At 37.8% G+C, this 9,921-nt stretch overlaps 1 protein-coding gene across 1 annotated transcript; it reads left to right on the top strand.

Moving 5' to 3' along the window:
• Positions 1–149: 149 nt before the first annotated feature.
• On the top strand, positions 150–9,066 carry psmd10 (proteasome 26S subunit, non-ATPase 10). Its single transcript, XM_061788683.1, has 5 exons — positions 150–374; positions 469–567; positions 1,226–1,372; positions 8,194–8,360; positions 8,491–9,066. Exons 1-5 carry the CDS (start codon positions 261–263, stop codon positions 8,642–8,644), a joined length of 681 nt encoding a protein of 226 aa, XP_061644667.1. The 5' UTR covers positions 150–260; the 3' UTR covers positions 8,645–9,066.
• The last annotated feature ends 855 nt before the right edge of the window (positions 9,067–9,921 follow it).

The following is a 9,921-nucleotide window of genomic DNA, read 5'->3' as shown; positions in this document are numbered from 1 at the left end:
TGTTTTCATATATTCACATATAAATTATATTTATATTTAGTTTTATATGCATCTAAATTATGCAGCATTTCCTTGTCACACTTTGGAGAGGTCTCGCACTATTATTTTATTGTGAATAGTTCACGTAATTTTATGCGGAAGTAGAAGTAATAATTTACTGAGTCATTCCCCCGTGTTTCAAAATCCGGCGAGATAGAGCACAATTGCACACATTCTGTTGTCCAGAATACATTTCGCTACATGTTTAAGTAAGTTTAAGAATGGAGGGCTCGGTATCAAACGTTGAAGTGTGTAATTTGGCATATTTGGGTCAGTTTGAGAAATTAAAAGAGTCCATTTTATCAGATAAAACCCTTGCCTGCAAAACGGACCAGGTAAGAATGTACGACCCAGCAACTTGTTTTGTTTACGTGATAATAGCATCGCTAAGCTAATTATCATTTTTGTTTGACGTTTCTCTTATTTCAGGATCACAGAACTGCCCTACATTGGGCTTGTTCGGCTGGCCAAACCAACATTGTTTCATTTCTACTTGACCTGGGAGTTGAAGTGAACCTGCAAGATGATGTGTGGATTAAAACACAGTACAGTACATTTAGAGCAAAGTACAATTTTTACAACCGATCAACTGTTTTGCTACAGTTCCCCCAAGAAACAACTTAAACACCTTAACAAATACAAATAATAACAATATACAGTGGCATAAGTTTATTGGGGCGCCAATCATTTTAGGTGAAGCGCATATTAGGCAAACTACATTATACAATATCACTTTTACTTCCAATAGAACAACAGTGTACTAAAGCATATATAAATATATTGATCTGTGATTGGCTAGCAACCAATCGAGTTGTACCCCAACTCGTTTATTGTAAGCTCACCTCGACTCCAATAAGGACGAGGAGTATAGAACATGGATGGATATACAATGTGTTCCAAAAGCATCACTAGGGTTATGATACAAGTCTGTTTGTTTCACATTGAATAACTGCTCTATATTATATATAAAATAATATTGGAAAGCTGCTAAAACTAAAACGAAAAACAAACAAGACTCTAGTAGTGCTCTGGCCCTGATTGCAGTCACATGTGGAGTATAAATATAAAATTGTTTCAATTTCAGGTATAGACTTTGATTGTACAGCAAGGGAAAATATTGATGTTGAATGGGAGAGATCAAAATGATATCCCTTGATTAAATGAGAATTCTAATTGTTATTTCCAGGCTGCATGGACCCCTCTTCACATTGCATCGTCTGCAGGCAGAGAAGACATTGTCAAAGCATTAATATCCAAAGGGGCTCAGCTAAACTCTGTAAATCAAAATGGATGCACTCCTCTACATTATGCTGCCTCCAAGGACAGATATGAGGTAAACATTTAACTTTCTAATTGTGATGACAAAGTCTGTGGCTAATGATTAATGAGTGGTCCGAGTAACCCAAAGCAGCACATTTGCATGGTCACATTAAAACAATGGTCGGATAGATGATGAAATGCACCATGTCATCAGATGACAGGACAAGTGATTCTGTCTTGTACTGTCTGTCACACTGCTATTAATATACAGTTAAGTCACCCCACCTCAATGGATTTATCAGCTTTCAGCTAAAGTTTGAGAAGTTTTTTGAAAATATGGAAACTACCATTAACGAATTACAGCCAGTTATTTTCAGGGACTCGACAGTGTAACTAAGTAACATAATTGTAAACATATCCAGCATTTATTTAATACTATGATGAAAAGCCTTTGCAGTCCTTGAATATCACTGGCGATAATTTTCCAAGCCTTCGCTGCCGCTACTTTCACTTGCTACTTTTTTTGTGTTTCTTGCTGCATTCAGTCTGACTTGGCCCTTTATGAATATTCAATGTATTTGTGTTGGATTTATCTTACCCAACATTATAATAGACACAAAAGGAATGAAGACGCTGGTTTCTTTTTCTCATGAGGAGGGCGTATGGGAGATTGTTCAGATCACAGTCTCTCAACACGCTCTAAACAATCCCCCCCCTCGCTCCTGCATTTATTTGAAATAGGAGGGATTTACAAATCATAATGTTCTAAGCAATAAGACACAACACAAAATATTTGATAATAAGAGGGTTTTTCCCAGACATAGTATTCTAAACAATAAGACACGACACATAATATTTGATAATAAGAGGGTTTTTCCCAGACATAGTATTCTAAGCAATAAGACACAACACAAAATATTGGACCAACACTTGTCCCGACCCGACCACATCCGATCACGTCCTTGGTCAAGGCGCCCTTCCATCGGATGATGCTGAGTCATCTTTTCGAAGGCGAGACATCTAAAATCGTCCATAATACTAATGCAAGCTAAGCAAATAAATGATAACTTCTACAATTTATCTAACATTTCCCTCCTGTTTATCATGTATTTGCACAAATTCTCATATCATCTTACAGTCACTTCATTTCGATTTTTAACTGTAGAATCATTTTTATGAAACAAATACATTTACACTCAGAGTAAACTTGTCATATATGAATGTTGTAGTTTAAACATCGTAATCATCTGTATCAGGAAACAAATCAGTTAAAGCAAAATCATCATTATCATCATAATCATCATACAGTAATGGATACATCAGCTCCATACGATTTCTCCATGGGGGTTATGGCTGTGGTGATTAATTTACTGATTAATGCCCGAATGCATGGGATACAACAACATCAGTGGATGTAGTTTATCCCATCAACATTTTTATTAATCGTACACCACCAGCATATGAAAGACTCAAATCCTCCTGCAACTTGGTCAGCCAATTTGTATTGATTAGGAACCCCACGAGGAACACCTATGGCGTCGATGTATGTTGGATTATTTTGCCCCTGCCAGGCCAAATCTCTTTTTTTGTATATGTTCTAGATTGGACAAAAACATTGGTGCCCTTTCCATTAAATCTTGAACAGGCATAGGGTATACTGACACATGCAATATCAAAGTGATAATAGCGCATAATCTAGATATATCTTTAGGTAATCTATCAAACAGTCTATCATCTCCGCACCACCACCAGATGTCGCTCCGTGACACTGGCACAAAATTTGGTCCGACTTTTAAGATTACTTTACACTGTGTGTCGTTCAGTGGTCCTAATTTTTTCCCTTTACTAATCATGTTTATACAAGTGAAATTATTTGGTGCTACTAAAGTAGAAAACATCGGTTTGTGTTTATCTGCTTCTGTTACGGGATATATAGGATCCCTTGATTTACACCTCTTAGTTGGTACAGTAGCGTTCATGAATGGAATAATACAATCTTGTGATAATTGTGCCGGAACTATGCGCAACAAAGGCCTGGGACCCATGCAAATTACACAATCTTTTCTCGTTACATTTGGTGCTTGTTCCACCAATAGTAACCAATTATTATTTTGTCCTGAAACTCCTGTGACAACAAGGAACCAATTATCAGTAGTTATGTTGTTAACCATTAAAATTTGTCCACCTTTATTTGAAGTTTTTAATGGCATTTTTGGTTTAACACGGTTCCTATAACACAATACTACTTGGAAGTGGGGATCTTTTCCACCAGAATAGGCCCACAAGCTCACTATCAAACACATTGGGTGATTTGATTCGTATTTCAATATTAAACTATGGACCGTTTTGCTTAGGTTAAATTTCTTTCTATGTTCTTTTGCAGTTCTTTTTGACCAACTGGACCAATCATAACCTGTTTCACCAATAAGGTGTTCCCATTCAAAGCCTATAGTTGCATAGCAGTCATATCTAAATCCCCAATTCTGCCCATTCTCTTGAGCATCATTGGTGAGAGCCGCATATGGAATTATGATTAAAGCAGCTTGATTTTGGGGGGCACAAAATATTAAACCTTTTTGCCGCGTTTGGAGGCCATGCGCACAATTTTGATCATCAGCTGTACTCCTTTTGACACGAGTTAATGATTCAAATTTTTTTATTATTGGGTTTGTCATATTGGTCCAGTTGGTAGGTGATTTTCTATCTAAAAATGGGTTTTATCATTGAGGGTGGGACGTCCCATGTACCACAAAAACAAAACCAACATCATAGTAGCCAAAGTTGCTACGTAACAACTTAGCGAATCTCATAACCAACGTGGGTGTGCCTTTCTGCTGAGTTCTCACTAAAAGGGTTGGTGTCTTTTTTCTTCACTGACCAGCAAGCGTTTTCAGAATCTACACATCTGCTCCCGGTCCGTTATCAGACTTTTGCTCACCTTCCCTATTTGAGTACTCAGCTGAAATGACTCTTTTACAGTGTGTTAAATGAACCCACGTGTTTCTTTCTGCTATTTTTTTAGGGCTGTAAAGTGTCAATCTATCTGTGCCACCATCCCTCCGGTTGAGACGTGTGACACAGCATGGCTCAATATAGCAGCCCATTTTGAATAGGTTTTTTTTCTCTTTTTTTTTCTCTGTGCTAATGTAAATTTCATTTTGTAGTTTTGCACTTTGTTTTTCACAATAATTACGGTCTTGTTGTGGAATACTCATATTGGCTATCAGTATAGATTGTACCATCTTTATTTATCATTAGTTTGCATGCCTCGGTTAATGCTACTAATTCAGCAGCTTGTTCAGCCAATTCCTGTCAATCATGCTGCGTGCCTTCATCAAGTAAGGGTATTAGTGTGGCTGGATTTAGGGTTGTGCATCGCTCAACAGTCAAATGTGGTTGTGACAGCAAGATGGCAATGCAAGATAAATGTCTTGCAGGTGATAAAAACGCCATATTGGTTTGCAATAGGAGAGCAGACACTGTATGTGGGACCTTAAGGGTGAACTGCTCTCTAGTTGAAAAATAAGCTATTGGTTTTAGCTTATCACCGTATTGTTGTGTAAGTATGGAGGTCATGCAATAGCTTTTACAATCTACCATTTGAATGAATGTTTTATCATTAAATTTGGAAGGCCTAGCGCAGCACTGGACACCAAATGTTGTTTAATGTCACAGAAGGCCTTTTCTGCCTCTGTACTCCATTAAACAGGTGATGTAATTTTAAGGTTGTTTTCATACATTAATTTTGACAATGGTGCAACAATTTCTGCATAGTTTGTCCTGTAAATTGAAATCCACCTCCTCATTCTCTGTGATGTTTACACAAGAGGATTTGTTGAGTTGGGAAGCAGGCTGGCTTAGTCATGCGGTAGTTTGTCCGTATTCTCTTTAATTTTTTTTTTCTTTTTTAGGGCAGTCACGTGCAATGTGGCCTTTGTTTCCACAGCACCAACAGATGGTATTATCATAATAATTTCGATTTCTACCATATCTTACTCTCCCACGGTCTCTGCCGCGTCCTCTAAAATTATCTCTCTCTCTGCCTTGATAGTATATTTCTGCTTCTTTGTCGAGGAAGACATCTATCTTCTCTTTTTGTTTTTTGTCTAACACTCTTTCTGCGTGGAGGGCATGATTAACATATTCCTCCAGAGGGCCAGTTGCTAGGTTTATCCAATGTTTATCTACCCATCTGTTAATGTGTTCTTTCGAATTCGCATGTAAAGCATTTTTTAACTGTTGTTGATAAGGTGTGATGCCGGCTACGGCCTTTTTCACATCCTCATCAGTCCAGGTCCTATAGACCAAAATAGTTTCTTTCTGGTCCTCTTGTATATTTGGATTTGCCACTTCAATCATCGGAAATAAATCCATGTCTCCCTCGTCTGAGGTTATATTTGTTATTTTGGGAGTGGGAGAAAATGTTTCTCCCATAGTTTTAGACCAATTCATTTGTACCCCTCCCGATCGTAAAATCCGTTGTGTTTGTGCCTCTTGAGTTGGAGGATTTTCATGAGGTGGCAAAACCGGGTACAAGGGTGCTGATGCTTTTGTTTCCTTATTTTTTTTACAACTTTCTTCAATTATCTTTTTCTCGCTAATTCTTATTATTGGTCCTGTCTCGTCATCTTCCTGTCTTTGAAACAACATATTTTTATGTCTAACTTCCTGCTCTTTTTGTTCATTTGTTGTTAAGTGTTTCTTATTCTCCCTTCCTTTTTCTCTTTTTGACGCCATGTTTAACCAGAAGAGTAAGTCGCAAATCCATCTTTTTGTATTTGTGATATATCATTTTTGTGTCGACACTTTATTTCGTTTTGAAGTTGAACTATTTTTTGCGAATTTAGCTGGCCAGCGAAACCGTATTTGGTTATCCACGTGTTTAAATGTTCTATTTTGGAATGGTTTTGTAGTTGAACATATTTCCAATCTTTACACGTTAGGTCTATTTTTTGATCCGGTTTACTGTTATTTATTCCCATTTTTGTGAATTTGGAAGTCAGTTCATTTGCACCTAGAGTGACCTAAATACTGACTTTATTAAAAAATGACAGGGTGACAATAAATGTCTGAGTTTTGGCAATTCTCAAGCTTCTACCCCAATTGGGGCGGAGAATTCTTGCCTTTGCTTCCAAACCCAGTTGTCACTTACAATCCAGTCTTATACATTCATACTTTTACACATACACACGATATTAATAACGTTTTTATAAACACACGGAAACACAGAAACACAGAAATACGGAATTTAAGTACGTACAGGACCCCGCAGTCCTCACGGAATTTATCGGACTCCGACGTCCATCTTGACCACTTGCCAGTGACTAGTATTACACAAGGTTTATTCTGCCGCAGACTTCTTCGTCGCGCAATTCACTCACTCTTTAATCCTTTTTTCCTAAAAAATATTTTAAAGTTTAACTCACCACTCGTCTTCAATCCTGTGGATTGTCGTCAACCTTCAGATCCCAGTTGAGGAGAACGAAGACCAGTCCCGTAAAGGGTCTTACTTGCCGTGGCCACGGTCTCTTAACTGGAAGTCGGCTCCACAACTGGAATCCTCGGGTGTGTTGACATCCGGCTCGAAGGACCAATTTAATGTTGGATTTATCTTACCCAACATTATAATAGACGCAAAAGGAATGAAGACGCTGGTTTCTTTTTCTCATGAGGAGGGCGTATGGGAGATTGTTCAGATCACAGTCTCTCAACACGCTCTAAACAATTCCCCCCCTCGCTCCTGCATTTATTTGAAATAGGAGGGATTTACAAATCATAATGTTCTAAGCAATAAGACACAACACAAAATATTTGATAATAAGAGGGTTTTTCCCAGACATAGTATTCTAAACAATAAGACACGACACATAATATTTGATAATAAGAGGGTTTTTCCCAGACATAGTATTCTAAACAATAAGACACGACACATAATATTTGATAATAAGAGGGGTTTTCCCAGACATAGTATTCTAAGCAATAAGACACAACACAAAATATTGGACCAACACTTGTCCCGACCCGACCACATCCGATCACGTCCTTGGTCCAGGCGCCCTTCCATCGGATGATGCTGAGTCATCTTTTCGAAGGCGAGACATCTAAAATCGTCCATAATACTAATGCAAGCTAAGCAAATAAATGATAACTTCTACAATTTATCTAACAATTTGCCATCAATAAGTCTTGAGCAGCAGTTTAGGATCATGGGACACCTGCACTTCAAACGCCACCCTCTGTGTTTTGTAGGCTGAATTTAACAGACAGTAAATAGGTTACTCACAATTCATCTTGTTTTGTATCTTCTAAACACCAGTGAGTCACTTCCATTAGCCGCCGTACAGGCTTATGCCATCACACTGCCGCCACCATATTTGACACATAACAATCATGAGCTGTTCCTTTCCTTTCTTCATACTTTTCTTTTCCCATCATACATTTAAAATCAGAAGTAATAGAAAATAGTGACAACCAAATATTGAGGTACAAGTAAAAAAGACTTGAAAAAAATGCTTGTAATATATGTAAGAAATTTAAGACAAATGAAATGTTGGCAAAGGTATTCTGCCAAAAGGAAACGAACAAATCCATTTAGGAAGTAACATGAAGTGCACACACTTTGCTTTTGTGGGCCACAAAAAAATGTGGCGGATCGGTTCTGGCCCTCGACCTTGAGTTTGATGCCTTTTGCTAAGATGTCTTTAGGTAGAGCAACAATTCTTCAGATGCCTGATCTGCTGATGGGAAGAGCTGAAAGTCAGCCATGTCAGAGAAATCTAGAGATCATACTGGATGAACATCTAGATACAATTTCAAACCATTTTGTCAGTCTTTAAATGAACACATTGTGGGACGAAGCAGAAAAACAAAGGTTCTGCTTCACTTTCCCTATAGATTGCCTTGCTGTTGCTTGAAAATGGAGCAGACCCTAATGCTATGGACAAACTTGATTCCACTCCACTTCATAGAGCATCTGCCAAGGGCAACTATCGCCTGATCCAGCTGCTTCTCAAACAGAGTGCCTCGACCAACATCCAGGATTCGCAGGGCAACACAGCACTGTACGTATGGTGCAACGCTTCCATACCACTGTACTGTAAAAACATGATCTAAACTATTTGATATTTAAAGCGTGGCAGTGTTAAATGACAAAAGGCCTTTTTTTTTTTTTTTGCAATTTTGTTGAACCAGCCACCTGGCGTGTGATGAGGAACGTGTTGAAGCAGCAAAGTTGTTGGTGGAACACGGAGCCAGCATTTATATCGAAAACAAGGAGGAGAAAACCCCTCTCCAGATGGCTAAGGGTAGTCTGGGCAATGTACTTCGTCAAATTGTGGAAGGATGATGCTTTACCAAACTAAAGGTTTCAGCTGCAAACCACACCATTGTCATCCCCCATCCTTATTGAGTGGCTTGTTGTGACAAGTGGAAGTATTTGGCTTCCTCATCAGTAGCACAGATATGAACATATCTGACTAAAAACAATGAATAGCACGGGCCAAAACTGCCGCTGACCTTCTGTGAAGTTTGAATTGTTATAGATTAGTTAATAAAATCAATGTTATGCTTGTTAATAATGTGTGGCTTTTTTGTATAAACTGTTACGAACTAATTGCCCTCTTGGTGGATGGAGCAATAGTTAAGCTACAAAGAGTGACGTGCATTTGTACTTTGTTACTGTACACAAGCCGATGTTAGCTGCCACATTGGTGGCATGACTTATTTGTAACAGAGTGTTAATATTACAATAAATGGTTTTGGTTTGAAGTTTTATTTTTGGGGACTGTTCAATCAACAAAAAAAGCAAACATGATATACTTACCTGTTAAGTAAAAATGTTGCTAATTCTGTATTGGTTCTGAATCATCTCAGCTGCGTGTGACTCCACCTCAACAGTCACGCCTTCTGTCTCTGATTGGTTGTTTTTCTTCAGGCGCGGTGAATCAATGAACAACTGTCAGGTTTATGCTGAGAGATTTAACAAATAGGACAAAAAGTAAATTTTATGATATAATATGCTTTTATTGTCAAGCCTCAATATGTGTGGAACATATAGAGGGTTGACCTTTTTTTTTCTCAGGGGCCTATGGTCTCAAAAATAAAAAGCATAAAACAATAACACAATCGTAAGTAACCACCAATATTGTCTCCATTCAAACATACTGTACTGTTTGTTGTTTGAAGCTGTTATAGATCAAAGAGGAGATCTTCAGTCTCCCTTCACAAGTGGATCATATTTGTTGCAAACTACCCCTTAAAGTATACAGGTGCATCTCAATAATTTAGAACAGTCTCAAAAGCTTAATTGAGTTAGGTAGTTCATTTCAAAATATGAAACAGAACCACACTACACAGTGTGAAATATTTCATGATTTGTTTTTACGTATAATTTTGATTTATTATAGCATACAGTGAACAAAAACAATCAAGAAACAGTGAAAATTATTTTTAATGTAGAAATTGGGCAGGAATTTGCCATCCAAAAGTATTTTCCCAGGTGTTTAATGAATCTATATAATGTATGAGTACTGCACTGGAATAAGGAACTTGTTTAGCATATTCTAACTATTGAGATGTACCTGTATTTCAGGGTGTGTGTTTTTAAGTAAAGGAGTTGAATAA

The sequence above is a fragment of the Phyllopteryx taeniolatus genome, chromosome 10 (assembly GCF_024500385.1).
Source record: "Phyllopteryx taeniolatus isolate TA_2022b chromosome 10, UOR_Ptae_1.2, whole genome shotgun sequence".
Lineage (NCBI taxonomy): Eukaryota > Metazoa > Chordata > Actinopteri > Syngnathiformes > Syngnathidae > Phyllopteryx > Phyllopteryx taeniolatus.
The sequence above is the reverse complement of the archived record's forward strand: the minus strand, read 5'-3'. Positions and strand labels throughout refer to the sequence as shown.

Excerpts from the sequence above, each read along its gene's own strand:
- psmd10 (XM_061788683.1), top strand. The coding sequence starts at position 261 with ATGGAGGGCTCGGTATCAAACGTTGAAGTGTGTAATTTGGCATATTTG. Across the intron at positions 568-1,225 it reads AAGTGAACCTGCAAGATGAT|GCTGCATGGACCCCTCTTCA; the intron begins GTGTGGATTAAA and ends TGTTATTTCCAG. Across the intron at positions 8,361-8,490 it reads TCGCAGGGCAACACAGCACT|CCACCTGGCGTGTGATGAGG; the intron begins GTACGTATGGTG and ends TTGTTGAACCAG.